The sequence below is a fragment of the Acipenser ruthenus genome, chromosome 8 (assembly GCF_902713425.1).
Source record: "Acipenser ruthenus chromosome 8, fAciRut3.2 maternal haplotype, whole genome shotgun sequence".
Lineage (NCBI taxonomy): Eukaryota > Metazoa > Chordata > Actinopteri > Acipenseriformes > Acipenseridae > Acipenser > Acipenser ruthenus.
Genome location: NC_081196.1, coordinates 18,770,032 through 18,792,837, shown reverse-complemented (window position 1 = coordinate 18,792,837; position 22,806 = coordinate 18,770,032). Strand labels below are relative to the sequence as shown.

General features: G+C 36.7%; 1 protein-coding gene across 10 annotated transcripts in view; it reads right to left on the bottom strand.

Annotated features, from left to right (window-relative positions):
• Window positions 1–22,806, bottom strand: part of LOC117972773 (roundabout homolog 2-like) — a 722,560-nt gene that overhangs the window by 45,369 nt on the left and 654,385 nt on the right. For 6 of the 10 annotated variants that reach the window (XM_059028671.1, XM_059028676.1, XM_059028674.1 and 3 more), the window contains 11 exons: window positions 20,401–20,572; window positions 16,024–16,229; window positions 14,580–14,661; window positions 14,134–14,299; window positions 13,689–13,855; window positions 9,811–9,932; window positions 7,735–7,966; window positions 3,852–3,976; window positions 3,264–3,435; window positions 1,470–1,658; window positions 396–422 (listed from right to left, as the gene is read on the bottom strand). In XM_059028671.1, the coding sequence (XP_058884654.1) occupies window positions 396–422; window positions 1,470–1,658; window positions 3,264–3,435; window positions 3,852–3,976; window positions 7,735–7,966; window positions 9,811–9,932; window positions 13,689–13,855; window positions 14,134–14,299; window positions 14,580–14,661; window positions 16,024–16,229; window positions 20,401–20,572 (1,660 nt within the window). The remainder of the gene's footprint in view (window positions 1–395; window positions 423–1,469; window positions 1,659–3,263; window positions 3,436–3,851; window positions 3,977–7,734; window positions 7,967–9,810; window positions 9,933–13,688; window positions 13,856–14,133; window positions 14,300–14,579; window positions 14,662–16,023; window positions 16,230–20,400; window positions 20,573–22,806) is intronic. The other 4 variants (XM_059028672.1, XM_059028677.1, XM_059028680.1 and 1 more) reach the window with 1 other exon arrangement.

Below are 22,806 nucleotides of genomic sequence, written 5' to 3'. Positions count from 1 at the left end.
TAACTTAAAGTTAAGCTTATTCCTAATCATTCTGACGCGGTAGAATATACAGTGTAGTGGAGAATTGACAACAAATAATTAGTTCGGAGACAGTCATAACACAAATTGCTTATAAATACTCTTATTTAGTCTATGAACTTAATTCTGTTCTGCATCTATGGGTTGTCTTGTAATGGTGAATAAACAATTCCTGCAATGTTTTCTTTAAAAAAAGAAATACCCAACACATACTTACAATAAAGAACATTGATGGAGAATAAAGAGGCAAGACATTTACTATAACGTTTGGGTTCAAGCATGTATTTACACACAACAAATGGTTACATTACATGACAGTTAGTGCCTCACATGGTATGCAAGTGAGGTACAGTGGAAGACAGACAAATGGACAATACCTGCAGGGGTGAAGGTGAAGGACTGAACTGTAAAACAAGAAGACAGAGAAGTCATGAGTTAAAAGACCCTGGTAAGGTAGCTCTACATTTACAGCCAATCGCAGTGAATTGGTTTTTAGCTAGAAAGCAGGCAGTGAGACATCAGAGATTAAAGAAAGATGCATAGTGCGGTAGACATGAACAGTGTACATTTATTTTTAAATACAGAGCTATAAGATGACCAGATATTACATGTATTAGCATAACCATTCCCTCCTTATCAGTTACTTTTCATGTCGCTTAAAGTGGCTTCTAGTTTTAATGTCTTTTTGTTGTTAGAATAGAGTTTCTTTATGTCAGACTGAGGGGGGGATGGTTATGTGTTTAATGAGACAGTAAAGGTTACGTGGTAAAGGCTTTGCTACAACTAGTGAAACACAACTGTTCACATGTCTACATCTTGAAACAAAGAGTGCGTGCATGTGCATATGTGGCATGGCTAGTCAGGGATGGGCTTTGACTGGGGAACACAAAGGTCCATTTTAATCTTTCCTTTTGCGTCTCCCAATGGTTTTTAATTCTAAACACTTTCCATACAAGCACTTTTGTTAAACATTTTTAAATTCTTTGTATTTGGTTCTCATCTTGTTTTCGTGACCAAGGTCCAACATTTATTCTCAATAAATATTAGGTCACCTTCTGGCAAAGGGTTGGTAAATTAAACAACACCTCAGAGTATCCTTGAGATTTTTTAACTTAATTCGAGAAGATTCCCGTTTTGGAAGTAATGAGGAATGACGCACATCACATTAAATGGTCAAAAACATTAGCCATCAGATGCTGAGAACTAATACTAATACTAAAAAGAACAGCAGACGCCCCGTGTTTTATTTTTTTATTGTGTCATTCCATCTATTTCTGTAACATACTTGTTCCTCCAATTTAAGTAGCATGACTAACCACTAAGTCAGGAAAGTAGCAATGAGTTCCTAAAAGAGAAGCAAAATATTTATTTATTTAAATATTACAAGACTCATTCCTCGGCTTTTGAGAAAATGGAATCCGTCACTATTTGAATGCCACTATTTTGCTTACCTGCGTAGTTGCTGAGACCCTTTCTTTTCTTTCTGCGCCAGTACAGCCAGATACTGAAGCCCATTAGAATGACCCAGCATGCACCTCCAATGCCTGCAATGAAAGCAGGTTGCTTGACAACATCTGTGATCTGCTCAGTGATGCTGTTGTTGCTCCCAGCTCCACTCATAATGACATCTTTGAAATTCCCTGCAGAAAAGACAAATCGGGGCAAAATCTTATGCCAGGTCAGAATGGATGATATGTCATCACACGGCCACTCATAATACCTTGTTATTTGAAGTTGTTAGGCCATGGGCAAAAATGATAAGGTGTTGGAGGCTCAAACATGGATATACTGACCCCTGGCCAGAATATGACAGGCTCCAATACCGCCTTGGGTTAACCTAAATAGCACCATCTATCAACACTTTAGCATGGTGTGAAGGCCACACGTTGCGACTGGCTATCGTAAGAGATGTACATTGACATCCCTGCTCCATGGCCTTTAACATCTCTTTAAAGTCTCAGGTTACTGAATTTGATACACTGGCCAAAGTTTTCCTTGATGGTTCAAAAAAAGTAACCTTACCACCAACCAACACTAACATTGTGTATTTAGCATGCTGTTCAAAGAAAGTGTTCATCTTTGAGTACACCAGCCACTGCTTCCATTCTCTTCACTGTAGAATTTGTTTAGATACTTAAAAAGGTTACAGTTTAAGTATTCAGTAAAACACCTTATAATTAAATGTTATAACTGCGTTAGATTATTGATCAAATGGTGCAGAAGGAATATCTGAGATGTGGCTTGATTACACTGAAGACTTTTTATAACAATATTGTCACTTTGTCTAATTAACACACAAAGCAAGGGAAGTGTCTGACCTGCAACGCTCCACTGTCCCCAATGACAAAAAAACAAATAAAAAAAATTATATAATGGCTTCTTCCCATTGGCAAGTAATAAAGAACAAAGCTAATTTGCTGGACAGGAATTAATTAGACACATCAGGTCTGATTGTATCCATTACTGTGAAACTTTGCAGCTGTTCCATAGATTAATACTCGGGCAGCACTTTTAACCAAGAGCAGGCCATGCGCTTAGCGATGTAATTGCTTTATTATTAAGAGTCATTATGGCCAAAGACTTCTATCTTCATTAATGTTCTTCTAAAGCTTGAGGATGTTTGTTCATTACAGAAGGCATACCAACTGAACATTTTATATTTCACATGTTATCTTCTTGAGTTTGTTGAACACTTTTGAATAGATAATAGCCTCCTTCCTTACTTCTTACCTTACTTCCTTATCATATTGTTGCTGTATCTGCATCACTGCAGTATATATTCCAAAAACATGTTGTTGTTATACTGTATCTGTGATGTTGGTATCTGCTAATGGTCCTGTTAGGGTTTCTTTAGGATATTACAATGGTTTCTTCTCAGTATTGTTAATTGCTTATATACAGCCTGAAATGTGTATAGTACATGGTGAGGACATTAAAGTGGATTACTGATATGGCCAAATCCCCTGATGACTTCCACAAGTAGAATAATGTATAGCTTTGCTGATGTTTTAGCTCAGAATAAACCATTGGATGAACACTGAAAGTAGCTGAATGCACCTATTTTTTCTGGCTATATCTGAAACTTATTTATAAACTTTTGATCACTTAAATACAAAAAAAGTGGAGGGAGTAGACATTACAATATTATTCCACATTTGTTGCATAGTGACCGATTTTTATAAAATGTTTTTACAAGTTGAGAGATACACCATTCAGCAAATTCTTTCTGTCATTTTTCTACTAACCAATAATAATTGGATGAGGCTCGCTCTTGACTCCCACTCCAGCACTGGTGCTTGCTGCCACAGCAACACGATACTGGATCCCAGAGTAGAGCCCCCCAATAACCACAGAGCGAATAGCTGCATCTACTGTCTTGTTGATGTCAAATCGAGTCTCGTTGGCAAGACACCAAATCTAAAAGGAAGGAAAATAGCTCCAAATATATAAATACAGCAGAAATATCCAAATGCAACCTTAACCTAAAATGGGTTTTAAGAAAGTATCTGGAATACATGCTGTAGAAGACACAGAACAGAGGGAACTGGATATTTTATATTCATTTCAAAGCTTTTTCTATAATGAATTTAGTTTGCATGAAAAAACAATGCTTTTTATAAAGAACCAATTTGTTTCAGTAATGAATGGTGTTTTCTTTTTTTTTTTGGCATGTTTATATCTAAATCTATTCAGATCATATTTTGTTAGCATAAATACCAATGAGAAAAAAAAATCTGAAAATGTTAAATTCCTTCAGATATATGTTCACATAGATATATGTGTGTGAGAAAAAATAAGGAATGTACTTTTCCCATACTCTATGACTACAGTACCTTGTACTCCTGGATGATTCCATTCTGGTGGTCGGGAGGGGGAGGGTCCCAGGAGACGCTGATGCTTGTGCTGTTGTGGTTCCCCACCGTCAGGACAGTGACAGACTGAGGAGGGGCACTCGGGGCTGCACCAGGTAGATGAAGCAAATGGAATGAAGACATTAATCCAGTTGCTGGAGCGTTCATTTTGCTTAAATAGCGAAAATGCAAGCAGCGACTAGGCAAAATACACACTCCCCAAAGGCCTGAATATGCATGAGCCATGTAACGCTGACAGCTTTGAAAAATACCTTTATGAAGAGGCACACGACAAGGAAATAAATGAAGCAGGTAAGAATATGCAGAACCAATAAACAACAGCATTTTCTATTTCTAGATTTTAAAAAAGGTGCCCAGGATAAATTAATAAATATATTTTAGACAATGTCTGCTTTGTAAATCGGTGTTGAAGATTTAAACACATTTTGATCATGTTTTTATTTATATGAATAAACATCCAAATGATGCATGTTTTGACTTCTTTGAAGACAATGAAGAAGAGCATCAAAACCACTGGACTTAGTTTCTTCTGTATTCTTAATATATTTTACAGTTATGAATATAGACTTGATCTACCTGGTACCATTGGTCTAAGGACTATAAAATCTCTCTGCTGTTATTAACAGATATGTGTTCATTGTTTTAAGTAAGTGGGGTCAGTCAAAGGCCAATTTAAACAAAATTACACAAAAGGTCAATAGTTATTAAACACCAGCTTCTGAATAAGACACAGTATAGGTTTCATCTGTACCTTTGAAAGTGTGCCTTTTATACATGTTTACAGACAGCCCTTTTCTGTTGAAAGACATTTTTTTAAACCATTTTCTCATTTCCCTTGCTGCTGGCTCGCAAAAAACCCCCAAAAACACTGTGCCTGATTCCTGACAGGTCAATTGTTCCAGCTTTCAGCTTCTTCCTACAGATGTGCAAGAGTCCAAATCGCTGCTCATCTGTTCAGGATGCAACCAAAAATAACTCAATTTGTTTCCTTCACAAGGCCAAGGAAGTGGAAGACAAATGGCCACCAAACTGTGACACATGTATACTTAGAAAAAGTACATTTCTAGCTAGGTAATTTTTGGGGGCTCCACACCATCTGAATCACTGGCTCCCGCTGCTGTATACACATTACGCACGATGCGTACCATTGGTTTGCAAAATTTCGGCTTCATAAGTGTGGACTTGCATATAATCTTGTGCGATCGGCTGAAGCGAAACAGACATTTTAAGCTTATAGGATTGTACTGTTTATTTAGTGGTGGTAATCAGCAAACTGAAGCAGATAAGTTTGGTTGAAGCCTTTGCACATTTATACAAGTTGTATTTGTATTTTTATTGAATCAGTGTCTTATATTAAAATGAATAATAGATTTCCTAATCATTAACACATAATTGCCAAGTTGTGTAATCTTCTTCTTCTTCTTCTTGTTGATTTAAAACAAAAAATACAATTCTATTATTTATGTATGTATTACTTTAAAACTAAATAAACAAGCCTACTGTGTAGTTTTAACTTCTCTTACATTTCAACAATATATGTACCAACAGAAGTTTTTTTTTTTTTTTTCGTAGCAGCTTTTTTTAAACAATTCACTGCAGCAAGTCGTTCTTTTGAACCTTGAGAAAGTCCATCATAGTCTTTTGTTTCAGTGAGGCAAAATATGTTTGCTGGGCTTCACTAAGTAACTGCCTCAGGAGAACACATTTTATAGAATCAGCATCCTTGTGTTCATACCAAGAAATTAATCCTCACATCTGTAGCACTGCTGTCTTGGCGACTACTTCCTCACTGCCACTGTAATCATCACAGTTACTGCTGTCCAATTTGGTGCTAAATGGCAATAATGTTCTGTATTTCAGAGATACAACTCATCAGAGAGCTGCAGATAATTGAAGTCGCAGATGAATTGGGTGTGGATAAATTAGGTTCTAATATATATATATATATATATATATGTTCCTGTACTTCCCACTGCTGAAAACAGTAAGGGTATCGCTTGAGGAATAATGAAGGACATACCATGCTTAACGATATCTGTCTGGATTACTCTACTTAAAACCTAATTGCATTAATGGACTACAGAAATTTTAGTCATGCCAGGCTTCTCCGTACAGTAATTCCTAATAAATCTACTACTCCCCTGGTTCTTGTCTGCAGTTTCTGCTGCAGGCCATGCTAAGACTTGGAGCTTAATGTTCTAAATTAAATAGTGGAATCAGCAGAGCCAGACCGGGAGGGGGAAAAAAAACGACATAATACAGGAATACACAGATCTGGAAGAACTTGATATATTTTTATTTGTTTGATTATGTGTATGTTTTAGGAAATATATCTGGAATATGAAAAACAAATCTCAAATATACAACACTCATCATATACAATTTATTTGAATGCATTTGGGCCCAGTTTTGTACTGAATATTCTATCTACTGCAATATATTCAACACTGGATTCCACATAGGGAGATGCCTTCAAATTGTCCTTGTTAGAGAAACACAGGGATTACGTGTAAGTATTCAGATTCTAACATGATGTTGTTGTATAATAGTCTGTCATTTTTAGAATTTTGGCACAATAATTTTGAGCAGCAATGTGTTCATAAGATACTAGTGTTGAATATATCTGAGATAAATATCTTAAATATTGAGAAAGACATGTTGAAATGTTTGTAGTTTCATTATTTAGGCATACAAGCACTAGCAACTAACCTAAATCTATTTCTTGTGCTACTTAAAACCAAAATATCTATATTGTACAGCTGGCTGGTGACAGTACTATTTGTTTGAGTGTCGCAGACCACTGATATGGCTAAGCTTATATTTATCTACCAAACAAGAGATAAGACTGTATGAATCTGCTGGCCATGGGAGCTTAAACCCCCACAGGAAAGATGCACACAGGGAAGTAGCCTTTAAAAAGTTTTGTACAGCGTTGTGAGAAAATACATGGTCCTGTCAGGTTTCAGGGACATTAACCATCCCCCTGCTGTAATAGATTGCCGATTGTGCTAGTGGCATTCTTAGCAAATGTACGTTTTCCATGTTTTTTTTTTATATATAATAATAATAAAAGGGGGTGTTATGTGCACCCAGCATGAGAGCAGTAGTCTGTCTGCCTCACAAATAGATGCACTTTATGGAATGTAATGAGGCAAATCAGAATTCAATAAAATGTGGTACACAGCAAAATACATCATTTGAGTCTGGCGGCAAGGTGGACAGAATGTCATAAACTCTGCCACTAGGCAAGCAGCCTGTTACCTGTTACTATTGGGATTTCCAGCAATACTGTTTTGTCAGAGCTGGTAGTTTGTTAGTGTTCAACTGGTTCAAGAGACTGTAATGCATGTTAGAGTTGGAAATACTGGTTCAAGAAAATAAAAGTAGTCAATGTAGAGTCCTATAACATTCTAAAGTAAACACATCCCAATTGTTGGGACATAGAAAGGTTGTATCTGGAGATTACATGTGAATTTTGCCACATAGATCATGGCAATCATGCATAATATCAATAAAGTGCCTACCATACCTAATGTTTTTTTGTGCAAAGACTTAAATAATTAAAGGTTCTTACCCTATAAAGCTAATATACATTAACGTGTCTACATTTGCATCTCTACTAGTTTAGGGATACCACCTGGTGCACTGTAGGTAAGCAGACGATACAAACTTGTATTTCAGTAAACATTTTACTTGATTAGGGACAGAGGTATAGGTTTGTTTTTTATAGTGCATTCTGAGTACCTCTTTTTATGTATCTTCCTGTTCTGTTGTAAAATGCAATGTGTAATGCATATCTCTCCCCCCTATACACACTGATGCTTTCTTGTTTAACAGAACCTACCTTCCTCAGTTGTACGAGCGGTCTTGGAGTCACTGTCCATCCCCTGGAATTCATTGAAATATGGCCGAACCTTGATCTCGTATACAATGCCTTTCTTGAGGTTGGACAGCACAGTGCTCCTCTCAGTTGGTACTTTCACATCCGTACTCTGCCAGTTGGAAGGAGAGGACAGGCCGGAAGTCTGTCTGTACATCACTCGATAGCCTTGGATAAACTGAGATTGCCGGTCCACCTGTGAACAGCAAGCAAGGTGCAATACACTTTAGATGAGAGATACTCTGTTAATAAGAATCTAATGTGTTGGAAAGTATGTTAAAAAAGAATAGACAGTTAAGGTACAATGTTTAAAACATGAAAAGGCATTTTATACCTTGCTCTAAATATATCAGACCCCTAAACCGTTATGTCTTGTTTAGGAGTATCAACGCATTTCGGTTACTAGTTCATAAGAGATGCTTAATAAGTGTGGGTGTTTACAGTGTAATTGAGAAATACTACACTTTTGCCTGATTTCACTGAATAATTTATGTATGATCTGCTCTGCTACTGTACTGTACATGAGTGTTTAAGGTTCTCAATACGTTGATGTGATTATATGATTTGTTCAGTTAACATTGAAGCACAGGTGAACTTACCCAAATGTTTTAGATCAAAGCAGTCATTTCAGAGCATATTTGGGCAAATACGTGTATTACCCCTTTCTGTGTTTTTTGACTTACAGTACAACTTAAAACTTTACAAAGCAGACTTCAAAAACAGATTTTTGCAAATTTTGATTATTTCTTATCGGGGATTCTTAAAGGGGATTATTTCTTATAATATCATGAATAAAACAATGCAATATGGCAAAATGGTTGCATAGTTCAGTACAAACATGAATGTTTATTTATTTTTTATTTGTATTATTTTTGTCTGTGTTTATCCAGTAAAAATATATGGTTGTAATATTTTGTAATTCTTTATACCAATATTCTATTAATAAGAATGCAACTACATCGAAATGAATCACATTTCTCTAAAGTAAATGTTAATTAATCATACATTCCACTCTAAATTCATTCAAGCCAAGTGCTAGCATGAATTTATCATGAACAGACCAGCTTGTTATAAAACTATGTCCTTAAAACAACTATGATTATAGAAATAATTGCTGAATGTAATGCATTATTAAATTGATGTTAACTTAATTCAATGAAAAATTCAAACAAAGTGGATGAAACCACGTGTCCATATTTGTATTTGTTATTAACACAACTCAGAAATGTATAAACTGTTTTAAGGACATACTTTTATAACAAGCTGGAAGTTTACTTTTTCAAGGCAGATATCGGAACTAAATGTCACAAAAGAGAGATGAATGCTGGTCAGAAGAACTGTTTTGATGTCAGAAAATATAGATGTGTCCATATCAAGATAGAGGTGTTGTGCCATGCAATGTGTAAATGTTAAGTGTCTGTTTTCTAAACTTAGCTCCATTTACTTAAGGCAAACTTTAATTTATGTACCAAAGGATGGCTATAACTCACAGTAATAGCTGGTTTACTGAAAGAAGTGAGCTGTGCTTTTAAGGAGGACATTAAGCAGCTGCTTTTTCGTTGAAGAGGTGTCTGTAAATCAGGAAAATTGTTTCTATTCGTGTTAGACTTTCATTAATTGAATGTTTTAGGGAACTCAGGACTGTTACAGAAAAGGAAATGATGATTAAATGCCAGTATATCTAAATAATGATTAAATGCCAGTGTATTAAATGATGATTAAATGCCAGTGTATTTCCTGCTAATAAAAACAAAAGCACTCTTGAGTGTTTCAACGTGAAGAATAAATGATTTTTATATTAGCTGGTTTCATTTTCAATCTGTACTGTATGTCTTTCACACTGCCAGAACTGAACTGAAGGCATTCTATCACTGAAGGCAGACAACCTATGACGTCATGCCTCAGCTATGTGTATTGTACGCTACTTAACAGTTAAAAAAACATGTAGACTTATAAAAATGCCAAATGCCCATTATGCCCATTTTCTAACTTAAAATAGTGTAATATCAGCTACCAAAGCTATAGGGTAGTGTAACTTACCGTCCAAGTAACTTGAATGGTTGTCGGTGTAAGAACAACAGGGTTGTGCAGTCGTATAATCACCTCCCCCAGCTCTCTCTGCACATGCCTGTGATCCACTCCCTGTGCTGGTGGACTGATATCTGTGTACATGATACAAGTTAAATGTTAAGACAGGTAAAAATACACACACACCAGGGTGTTACCAGGGCATTGTATGGGGTTGTCAACAACTAAATCAGCATGCCTGTGGAGTTAGTGTTTTGGATTAGGGATGGTCAACAAATTGCCTTGCAAAAGTATTCAGACCCCTGACCAATTCTCTCATATTACTGAATTACAAATGGTACATTGAAATTTGTTCTGTTTGATATTTTATTTTAAAACACTGAAACTCAAAATCAATTATTGTAAGGTGACATTGGTTTTATGTTGGGAAATATTTTTAAAAAATAAAAAACTGAAATACCTTGCTTGCATAAGTATTCAACCCCCACATATTAATATTTGGTAGAGCCACCTTTCGCAGCAATAATAGCTTTAAGTCTTTTGAGGTAAGTATGTACCAGTTTTGCACACAGTGTCCCAGTGATTTTGGCCTATTCTTCTTGGCAGATTTGCTCCAGGTTGTTCAGGTTGGTTGGACGATGCTTGTGGACCGCAATTTTCAAATAGTGCCACAGATTCTCAATGGGATTGAGATCAGGACTTTGACTGGGCCACTGTAGGACATTCACCTTTTTGTTCTTGAGCCACTCCAATGTTGCTTTGGCCTTGGGCTTGGGATCATTGTCCTGCTGAAAGGTGAATTTCCTCCCAAGCTTCAGTTTTTTAGCAGACTGAAGCAGGTTCTCTTGCAGTATTGCTCCATCCATTCTTCCTTCAATTTTAACAAGATGCCCAGTTCCCGTTGATGAGAAGCATCCCCACAGCATGATGCTGCCACCACCATACTTCACTGTAGAGATGGTGTGTCTTGAGGCATGGGCAGTGTTAGGTTTGCGCCACACATAGCGCTTTGAGTTTGGCCAAAAAGCTCTATCTTGGTCTCATCTGACCACAAAACCTTTTCCCACATCGCAGCTGGGTCACTCTCATGCTTTCTGGCAAACTCCAGATGTGCTTTCAGATGGTACTTTTTGAGTAACGGCTTCTTTCTTGCCACCCTCCCATACAGGCCAGTGTTATGCAGAGCTCTTGATATATGGTTGACTGGTGCACCATTGCCTTTTCTTGGCAGTGCCTGGGTGGTGTGATGCAGCTTCCACTTCCTGATTATAGATCCAACTGTGCACGCTGGGATATCCAAACACTTGGATATTATTTTGTACCCTTTCCCTAATCATTTGTATTACTTTATCTCTAACTTCTGTAGAATGCTCTTTGGTCTTCATTTTCCTTCAGATTCACAACCTGACCAATGATCCTTCAACAGTGGGGTTTTTATCCAGAAAATGTGACAGCAACTTTAATGATTCACAGGTGGAGGCCAATGGTAAGGTAATTGTGTCCTCGTTAGAGCAATTTCTTTCATCTGTGTAAACTGGGAGCTTCCACAGCACAGGGGTTGAATACTTATGCAAGCAAGATATTTCAGTTTTTTATTTTTCTTAAAAATATTTCCCAACATAAAACCAATGTCACCTTACAATAATTGATTTTGAGTTTCAGTGTTTTAAAATAAAATATCAAACAGAACGAAATTGTGTCTTTACTGTATACCCTTATGATGGAATAATGCTAATGTATACAGTAATTTAGAAGCAGATTTGATAAAAGCAATTTAATCTTTTTGTAAGAATCCAACGAGAAGCATTTTTGATGGGAGTATCTTTGGTTATACCTTGATCTTGAAATCAAGTTTGTGAAAACAATAGCCCATTGACTATATTAACTAGTCATTGCCAACTAAAATGTGACAGCTAAATTATGAAAGCTAACTGCTGCAACAGTAAGTGAAGGTAAATCCTGAGAGTATTTAAATAAACAGGAAGAACCTGTAACATCCTATTATTAAGGCCTTTTATTTTTCATCTATAATGTATGTGTATAATGTGCAATACACACACACACACACACACACACACACACATACACACACATATATATATATATATATATATATATATATATCAGATTGAATATGCATTTAGAAAACAGAAGCCATTTTACAAAATACCATAAAAAACAAAGTAAAACCATCCAACAGCAGCCTCTGCAAAATATTTCATACCCTTCTTTCCCTAAGAACAGCTCCAAAAATCTAAGTGTGGGAGGAGTGTTTAATTACAACTGAAAAAAAACATATTCCTTTTTATGAGGTGTCAGCCACCACTTAAAGATTTAATTTAGCAGCCCTGAAGCTGGCCAACATCCATGGTTATTGGTCAGAACTGAGAGTGTTTGTCTTCCCTCTTTTTCCAACACTGTCAGGCCACACTGACAGTAAAAACAGTGCATTAAAATTTACACACAAAAAGTGACCGTCCTAGGAAATTGCTGACACAAAATTAATGCAAATAAGTAAATAATAATTATATTTCATGGCTGTAGCTTTTGTCATTTAGGAATATGAGCAGCAATGTAGGTCATAGTCATTCTAGAATATTAATGTCAGACAAAGAGACTTTTTGCAGAGTTTCCATGTGTATAGACTTCTGGTTTACTCTAAACTATGGGACAAAGTGACAGACTCCCTTGTGGCATGCAACCTTCTGTCAAATGCAATGCACTGTAAAATATCAGACTGCACTAACTGAAACAGAACAGACGGACAAGCTGCATACAAGAGCATCCAATAAGGAAAAAAAGAGGATTGATTACTTTGCTGCAGGTCTCTGCATATAGAAAGCACTTGTTTTCAGCAACAAAAAAAAGGTTTTGCCAAATTGTTTTTTATTTCAAATACTCCATTTTGAATAGTTTTTGTGTGCACATGAAGGTTTAATACACTGAAGCATAATATTAAACATTTATATACATTAATTTTAAGTTATGTACTTTTTTCAGACCACCCAGCACTTAAGAGGAGAGACTTTGTGATGATTAATTCTGACCAGCAAAGCACCGTAGTGCATTTCCAAAGAGGAAGACCACTTCTACAATGTTATTACTGATTTTAGTAAACAGCTTGAGGGGAGGGAAATCCTTTGAAATGCCAAAATGAAAAGGCAATGGAGTACAAAAGGAAACTGTAAAGATAACTATGTGATGATGGTGTGTGGATAAAAAGAAAATTGCAATTCTAACAAAAAGCAGTCAAGGCTTTACACTGTACACTGCTTTAGATGTTTTCTTCTTTTGTAATCAGGTTAAAATAAATGTCATATCAATGTGGTAATCCGTGTAATATTTCTTTCTTACGTTCTTGTGCATTGGAAGAGTCAGTTAATGATTTAATTTCTATAAACACCACTGATGATATATTCTTGCTATAATCTGTAAGTGACAATAAGCTTCCAGAAACACATAATTAATTTCAGTACTTGTTATGTCAATTTTTTTAATATAATACAGTACAATCTGTTAACATCTTAGAGTTTAACATTATTCAGTTTATCCAAGTGTTTATTGCCTGAATATATAATAACAGAACACCAAAATGACTAAATAAATAATAGGCATAAATAAATGTAAACTTTATGATGGTTTTCGTCTTTGTGAACTGGGAGTGTAACTTATTCACATCTTATGTAACTGTTTTGAGTTCTAATGCTTTGCCTTTGATTTCCTGATCTCTGAAATCATAGGAGTCACATAATCACATGACTCACAAGTGACACTGTGATTGCATTCATGTTTGCAACCAACAAATTGAGACAACCCTTTAAAAAAATAATTGCATTCAAGGTAAGATTACTAAACAAATGAATTTGATTTAAGTCCTTTAAAAGCCTTACCTTGAGTCCGTACTGGATCTGTTATTGGACTTGGGTCACTGAGTCCTTGTGAGTTGACGGCTCTGACCATGAACAGATAGATTGTGTTTGGTCTAAGTCCTCTCACAGTGAACTGGGTCATCTTCACATGATCAGCAACTGTCTGCCAACTGTTACTCACTGATTGGCTACAATAAGGAAAAAAATAATGGTGAGTATCTCGTTCGATACAGAGAGGATACAAAATTAGGTAACAACATCATACATTCTCTCTTTATTCCTATAAAACAGGCTATGCAGTGTTTGATGTCAAATCTTAAGCTTCTACTTTAGATTAAGCGATTAAACATAGTGGCTTACACTGATCAATTTTGCCAGTGATTAATCCTACAACAATCAAGTAACTACTGTATGCTAACTATTAGACCAAATTATTATTGCGAAATGATTCTGGGAAAACCAGTACCTGAATGCTTCAATGACATAGGATGTGATAGGTGAACTGCCTGTCATGCCTGTTTGCCAAGACAACGAGACACTGTTCTTTGTGACGTCAGTGACCTGTGGTTTGGACGGGGGTCCTGGAAGCTCATTGACATCATGATTCTTGCTCATTGTAGCTCCTCCAGATTCTACATTTATATAAAAGAGACTTAATTTAATCCTTCAGTGGCCCATCTGCGAGAAGGCACTGAGCCCTTGCAATCATGCCACTCTGTTGCAAGAGTGTGGCCTCTTCTTAAAGCCCATGTGGTAGTCCCCTTCCCAATCTGACTGAAAGTTATTTCAAACATAATTATGGCATAATTATGGACACTCATTTTAGTTTTAACCCAAACCCAATTTTGGGGATCAACATTTCATGTATTTATTTACATTTTTTAATAAAAAGTTGTTTAAATAACACTTTACCTCGCACTTCAAGAAAAGCACTCCAAGATGTTTCCCCACTGGAACTTGCAGCCACACAGGTATAGATGCCAGAATCTGAGAGCTAGTTTAAATGCAAGACACTATATGTAAAATCCATACTATAATTTATGAAGCATCCTTCATTTTCGTACATGTGAAAGCAATGCTACTTTGCAGTGAAACACATCTGGGGGTTATATGTGTTCAAAGAAAATGTGTAGCATCCAAAGGATACCACACGTTTGCTAATGTACGTAAAGAAAATGCTAAAATTAAGTGCACAGGCATGTGTACCACTGTGTAACAGTCCCAAGATCTAGAACCACTGATGACCCGCAGAAATGTCATTGAATTCTGTCTGAGATCTCCAGGCTACTGTTTTAATTGCTACCCTTTGGATGAAGTAGAGGCATCTTTCAAGCGCAGCGTTTAATCCAGCTGTACAGTAAAAACACATTAACCTCCTTGGCCTGCCTCTACTTGAGTACATGGGAGGGAGACTAAATGGTTTACCCAAAAAGTGCTGACGTTAATTTCTTTAATAAATTATATTTTCTACCAACAGTGGTTGATAATTAATTCATGGCTGCTGAAATGCCGAAGACTGATGACAGCTGGTAAATCTTGATCTCTTTTTTTGCTGTTGTTTTCATCTTTGTCTCTCTTCAATTTATTAAATAAAATGTCAGCAATATAAAGATTTGTCAAGTCTAATGGATATTATGGATAAAGCAATGTATTACTCAGTGTGGAGTTGTTATATTTACTCAACTCCAAATAGGCTAACGTGTTTATTGGCAACCGTTTTTCAACCTCTGTTTGGCTCATTTAACCCTTACATATTACTGGAAGTAATCCAAGAGCTTTCTACTTTATTTAATCAGACATCAGTTGCTAAGTGTTTGTATCAAACAATTTTGAAATATCAATACTTTCTATGTATCCCTTACAGTAAAAGCAATAGGATTCCCTTCAGCTTACTTTTAACCTAGATGCAATTGAAACCTGCCAGGAGCAGATTTAAAAGGATAAAGGAAAATAAGGAGACAGATGAAGAGAGGTTGCTGATGGGGGGGGGGGGGGGGGGGGGTATTAGGGATGTTTTCCCTTTTGGACCTGAATGTATCAGGGATTGAAATGTTGTTCAACCTCAAAGTTAAAGGCTCTGATTTGGCCTAGGAAACTGTTTAGTGCAGTTTTTTTTTATTTGTTTTTTAACTTTTGATACTTCTACAACTCAAAAGATTTTTAGTTTTATGAATTAATCTTCCTGTTATTTCAAATTTGGCTGTCTGGCAAAACAAGAACATAGCACTCTGTCTCCATTCCTGCTGTCTATTGGCAGGTTCTATTGTCTTTGACTTGACAATAGAACCTGCTTTAGGTAAACTTTTTAAAGGACACCCAAATTATGGGGATAATACCAGAGAAAGACAATACCTACCCGTATGTTTTTAATTTGAAGGCTTCCTCGGTCCTGGAGAGACATCCTAGAGTCTTTACCAAGGAGACTCAAACCATCCTTTAACCAGCTGATGGTAGGAATAGGGTCACCTAAGGCTTGGCACTTTAGCAAAGCCAAACTGTCAACTGCTAGCGTCTGATTAGCTGGTCCTTGGCGGATAATGGGTGGGGGCCTGTCGGTCAACACTACAAATGAACACACAAATCATTAAATAATGCTGATATCTAAAGGTGTATAAGGGAAGCCAGTGCTTTCTGAAATAGGGACTGACCTCACTTGACAGGTTTACCTTTGTATAACCATGCAATTCCTGTCATTGGCTGGGAAAGTGAAAGAGAAGCAAGAACATCAACAGGCAAGACTTACTGGGTAACCGATTAGAAAGAGGGACTGCAGATCTCTTCCCTGAATTTCTGCCAGATCATCCTGATAATATCATTACACAGGCACCAAATGGTATTTATTACAAGTTTCACTTGTGTTGCCAGCATAATACTGCATTTTATTGTGGCTAGTAAATAACTAGTAACTCACCATTTTTAATTCAGTGAATCTTTGAACTGTCGATTCAATCCTCACGTGCCCATTCCCCTCAAAGTGGGAAAATTACCTTTTATGAATGACCTGAAGGTTGCCTCTTTTTACCAGAATATTGCTATAAGCCTTGAATTGACTTTTAACCTTTTAAGAGATCATGATCAATGAAATTCCAGAGTGTCCCTAGGCTCAAAGAATCTTTCAGCTCCAGTATTCTGGGTGAGAGAACATTACATGCTTCCTTGTGACCAGGGGTGAAAGGTTAAAAGAACACTTACAGTTCCTAATGATCTGTGAACAACTGTATAGCCATTACATTTATAAGAAATAAATTCTCTATTGAAACAACATTGTTACACCTTAATGTCAGTCCAATTAATATTTTAGAAAAAAGTACATTCGTTTAGTGCGGTTATATATATTTTTTCTATACAGCTTCCTATCCAGAGAACATAGACATGGCAATTTAACAAACTACAAGATATAAGATCAATGGCTGATACAAATGTGGGATATTTCAGTGAGTTCTTTTGAGTGTTTTGTATTTTAGAACTGACTAATCTATTTAGTCTTGTGCTATCACGCAACGTTCATTAATTTTGATAATGATGGTAAACCGTATGTGTTAATGAACAACTCTGTTCTATCTTGCTGTGAAATTTGTACAGTAAAACCCACAGAATGTAAACCTAAAAAACAGGAACATTTGGGGTTTTCTTTTGGTGTTTTCAACACCATGAAGTATTATTCGTTACTTCCTATACAATTCACTGTTGTTCTACCAAATTACCTTGGTTATTATTTCCTCCAGCCAGATTCTGTCTATTCATATTTTCTTTCAAACACAAGGACACCTGACAATTACATTTCAGTGGGTCAACTTGGTAAGGTATATAGAACTTGGTGTCCATTTAAAACTTTTTACCTGGGATGGGAGAGGTGTTGTAGTTGGAACACAACATCTCAATACGGAAAAAAACATTGGTTAACCCTAATCAATAAATGTAGTGTAAATATAGGGAGATAACATTCTATATAACATATGCTATAGTTCATTTTTTAAATATATATGTTCTAAACCTGTCAAATTAGATACAAAATAAATGGTCTTTAATGACTGTGAACATATCCATCACAAGCAAGATTTGAGGTTACCAGAGCTCATCTTTCTATAATAATCAACAGCTTACCAATAGAAATGTGGTTAGATGTCTACAGCTTTGGTATTAATTTATCTTGGGTCTCTCAGGTTAAACGGACAGTGTCCTTGTCATAGGAGACCCCACTCAGCACTGTGTTTCTCAACATAACTAGAATATAAAGCACCATTGTAGGTTTCATTTCAGGCTATATTGCAACTTTTTTAATACTAACAAAAGTTGCCTTAATAACATTTAACTTAATATTTATAAAATAATTGAAGCCTATGCATGGTTATTAGAAAGTACTAATGGCTATTTGGGGGAATAAAAATCACTACCCTAAATCACTAAACTTGTCAGGTGGCATCAGAAATTAACAGAACATCACCAGGGGTCATAGAGGATGGTGTAGCTGGTGACTATATGTGCCATTACATTAACTGCTTAACATGTCTGCCATTCATGTTAAGGTGGGGTTCTATTGTCAAGATAACAGAGACAAGAAATTTCAGAAGGACAAATAAAACCTATGAATGATGGTGTTCTTCAGTTTGGTATGCTTTTTTTTCTTTTGTAAAGCTGCAGTATAAAATAGACCAACTGACATTAAAATCTAGTGTATAATAGCATTTAGAGTGGGAGTAAGCTGTACCATTGTATGGGACATGTGTTTCTAAATGGAGTACAACCTACCGTACATACTGGGGATAAAAAGAAGATCCCTGCCAAAGTATTTAACCTGCATAATTTAGCAGCATTCAATGTATGTCTATATTCACCACATGTTTCATAAACTACACTGGTGTGCTGATATACTGTATACCAAGGTTACTGTCGTAGCTCAAACCTAGAGCCTACATATCCTTTGGATGAGACATAAAACTGAGATCCTATTGTTAGAGACTGCAGCAGCAGTTTTTGATCTATAGTTCACCCCCTAGTCTCTGTAAGTCACTTTGGATAAAAGCTTCTGCTAAATGACTAAATAATAATAACAACAATAATAATAATAAGCCATACTTGACAGTGCTACCTCCTAAGCCACCAGCACCCTCCACAGATCAGTGAATGCTTTTTATTCAGCTCAGGAAAAGGAGAATGAGAGATAGAGAGAGCAGGATCAGACTGAGGCCTTGACTGTCTAAGCAGGAATTTCTCATTACGAATCTCCTTGAACCGGCTTCGCTCTTCCTGGCCTCACCGCAGTAAATCACTGCAGCAACAGCAGGTGCACCCATTAACAGCTCCATGTCCTCTCCCCCAATATTTGTCTGTCCTATTTATTCCAATCACGGCCAAGGCACTGAATCAAGCAGCACCGTGGACAGATATTAAAAAATACCGCCTTTCCATTAATTTTAAATGACCTTTTAATCTACATGTAAATTCACATTGGATGAAAATGCATCATTTTGTCAAACAGGAGAGCTGGCTGCTAGGGGTCACAGTGAGAAGGTTAAGATATAATCTCTGGAACACTAGTTGGGGAAGTATGGTGGCTGGTATAGATACAGGGATCAGAAAGCAATGAACCCTTCCTGTCATAAAATATGGCAGGCTTTTTGGAAAACAAAGAGAAGCCATTAAATTCACCCCACGAAAGTGTAGGGTGTGTGTCCATCTCTCGCTGGCTGTCACCTGTGATGAATATCCTTTCATGCTAACAGACTACATATCATTGGATGGGTTTCACAAACCTTCGGTCACTGCCTACATCCCCATAGCGCTTTACACAGCTACAGCGATTGAACAGAATGAAGATTTCCAGGCAGGAGGATTAATGTTGAGTGCTGTCTTTCATAAATTAATTTGATTATCAGTAATCCTACGAATCATGAGCATAATTGTCCTTAGCATTTTACTTATATTTTCGTAAATGATAACTGACAGTAGAGGCCTTAAAATAGCAAGATAGCAAGTTGAGATGCTCAGATGTTCCAGGTTCAATTTTCTTTACAACTTATTATTTTCCCAAATCTTTAAATAATGAATACGGTTTTGATTAATCTACATACTAAAACACCATATTATTAATGAAAGTTTGTAGATGTATCTGCAATTTATTTTGGAACAGTACAGAAGATCAATGGGAGGGAGCTTCAGCATATCATGATAGTTATACCCCTAGTCATTAATGTGCTGATATGAATAGGAAAATGTCATAATGGCCCTGGTTCAAATCCTTACATGATTTCTTTCTTTTTTTTTAACAAGCAGGCAATAATACAGTACTTGTGAGAGTAGAATGCTTGGTAAAGCAAGGCTACCACAGTGTTAAGGCTTCCCCCTTTAGTTTTTATTGGCTCTTTATAACTTGTTAAATTGTATCAGAAACATCTTATTCAGGCCTCAGGGAGAGACCTAAGCTTGTTTTCAGCCATGTTCTTGAAATTGGTAATCTGTAGTGAACAGTCACTTTACTAACTTAATCAATATACCCAGAACTGTTTACACAGTTGTATTTTTTGCACTTCTCTAATATTTTGAAAAACAGTACCATTGTTGATCACAATAAATGATTGATGATTACTCATGACATAATGACTGCTTGTGAGTGGTATTAACATGTACTGAAACCCCACACTCTTTACAATGAAAATGTGATTAGAAAGATGAACAGGTTAGGCTGTGGTGCCATATACAGTACCAAGCATGATATGGCAATATTAAGTCTTACCATCAGTGACTTCCAGCTGGGCCTTTGCTAAGATGCTGCCAGCAACAGTGAGAGCCTGGCAGATGTAATATCCAGCATCTGATCGCTGGACAGTGAAGATTGTGAGGTCTCCACTTTGGGAAACTGAAAATCTACTGTTTGTCTGGAGGGGCTGGTTTGGGAACAGTAGATTCTGGTGGAGAGAAAAAATACATATTATATACTATATATATATATATATATATATACAGTACTGTGCAAAAGTTTTAGGCAGGTGTGAAAACATGCTGTAAAGTAAGAGTGCTTTCAAAAATAGACATGTTAATAGTTTATATTTATCAATTAACAAAATGCAAAATGATTGAACAGAAGAAAAATCTACATCAAATCAATATTTGGTGTGACCACCCTTTGCCTTCAAAACAGCATCAATTCTTCTAGGTACACTTGCACACAGTTTTTGAAGGAACACGGCAGGTAGGTTGGCCCAAACATCTTGGAGAACTAACCACAGTTCTTCTGTGGATTTAGGCAGCCTCAGTTGCTTCTCTCTCTTCATGTAATCCCAGACAGACTCGATGTTGAGATCAGGGCTCTGTGGGGGCCATACCATCACTTCCAAGACTCCTTGTTCTTCTTTACGCTGAAGATAGTTCTTAATGACTTTCGCTGTATGTTTGGGGTCGTTGTCATGCTGCAGAATAAATTTGGGGCCAATCAGATGCCTCCCTGATGGTATTGCATGATGGATAAGTATCTGCCTGTACTTCTCAGCATTGAGGAGACCATTAATTCTGACCAAATCCCCAACTCCATTTGCAGAAATGCAGCCCCAAACTTGCAAGGAACCTCCACCACGCTTCACTGTTGCCTGCAGACACTCATTCGTGTACCGCTCTCCAGCCCTTCGGCGAACAAACTGCCTTCTGCTACAGCCAAATATTTCAAATTTTGAGTCATCAGTCCAGAGCACTTGCTGCCATTTTTCTGCACCCCAGTTCCTGTGTTTTCGTGCATAGTTGAGTCACTTGGCCTTGTTTCCACGTCGGAGGTATGGCTTTTTGGCCGCAAGTCTTCCATGAAGGCCACTTCTGACCAGACTTCTCCGGACAGTAGATGGGTGTACCAGGGTCCCGCTGTTTTCTGCCAATTCTGAGCTGATGGCACTGCTGGACATCTTCCGATTGCGAAGGGAAGTAAGCATGATGTGTCTTTCATCTGCTGCAGTAAGTTTCCTTGGCCGACCACTGCGTCTACGGTCCTCAACGTTGCCCGTTTCTTTGTGCTTCTTCAAAAGAGCTTGGACAGCACATCTGGAAACCCCTGTCTGCCTTGAAATTTCTGCCTGGGAGAGACCTTGCTGATGCAGTATAACTACCTTGTGTCTTGTTGCTGTGCTCAGTCTTGCCATGGTGTATGACTTTTGACAGTAAACTGTCTTCAGCAACCTCACCTTGTTAGCTGAGTTTGGCTGTTGCTCACCCAGTTTTATTCCTCCTACACAGCTGTTTCTGTTTCAGTTAATGATTGTGTTTCAACCTACATATTGAATTGATGATCATTAGCACCTGTTTGGTATAATTGTTTAATCATACACCTGACTATATGCCTACAAAATCCCTGACTTTGTGCAAGTGTACCTAGAAGAATTAATGCTGTTTTGAAGGCAAAGGGTGGTCACACCAAATATGGATTTGATTTAGATTTTTCTTCTGTTCACTCACTTTGCATTTAGTTAATTGATAAATATAATCTATTAACATGTCTATTTTTGAAAGCATTCTTACTTTACAGCATTTTTTCACACCTGCCTAACACTTTTGCACAGTACTGTATATATACACAGTGTGTGTGTGTGTGTGTATATATATATATATATATATATATATATATATATATATATATATATATATATATATATATATATATATACCCGCCTTGGACCTTGTTCTTAAATTCCCCAATTCATAAAAAAATCATAACAGGGCCATTTCTTGGATGTCATATTGCTGAATTGCCAATCGCTTGTCTACCTCTAATATGGGAGGACAGTTTACAATGGGCAGCATTGGACTGATCAAACTTCAGTTAGGAAGATGCAATACAGTGAATAATAAAATACAGGACGAGTTGCATACTGTACCAATAAAACATGTGATGCCATGCATGCAGATAATTACATAATATATATTCTTATCAGGGATGCATCAGTTTAACTATTGTAATATATATATATATATATATATATTACAATAGTTATACAGTTGTAGTCAAAAGTTTACATACCACAATGGAAATTTATAATTTATAGAAATTTCTCGAAAAAAGTTTTGCTTTTGTGGATGAGGAAAAAAAAAAGTTACAAGAAATAGATGTCTACAATTATTTATTTCAGCAAACTCCAAAAATGCTAATTCAAAAGTATTC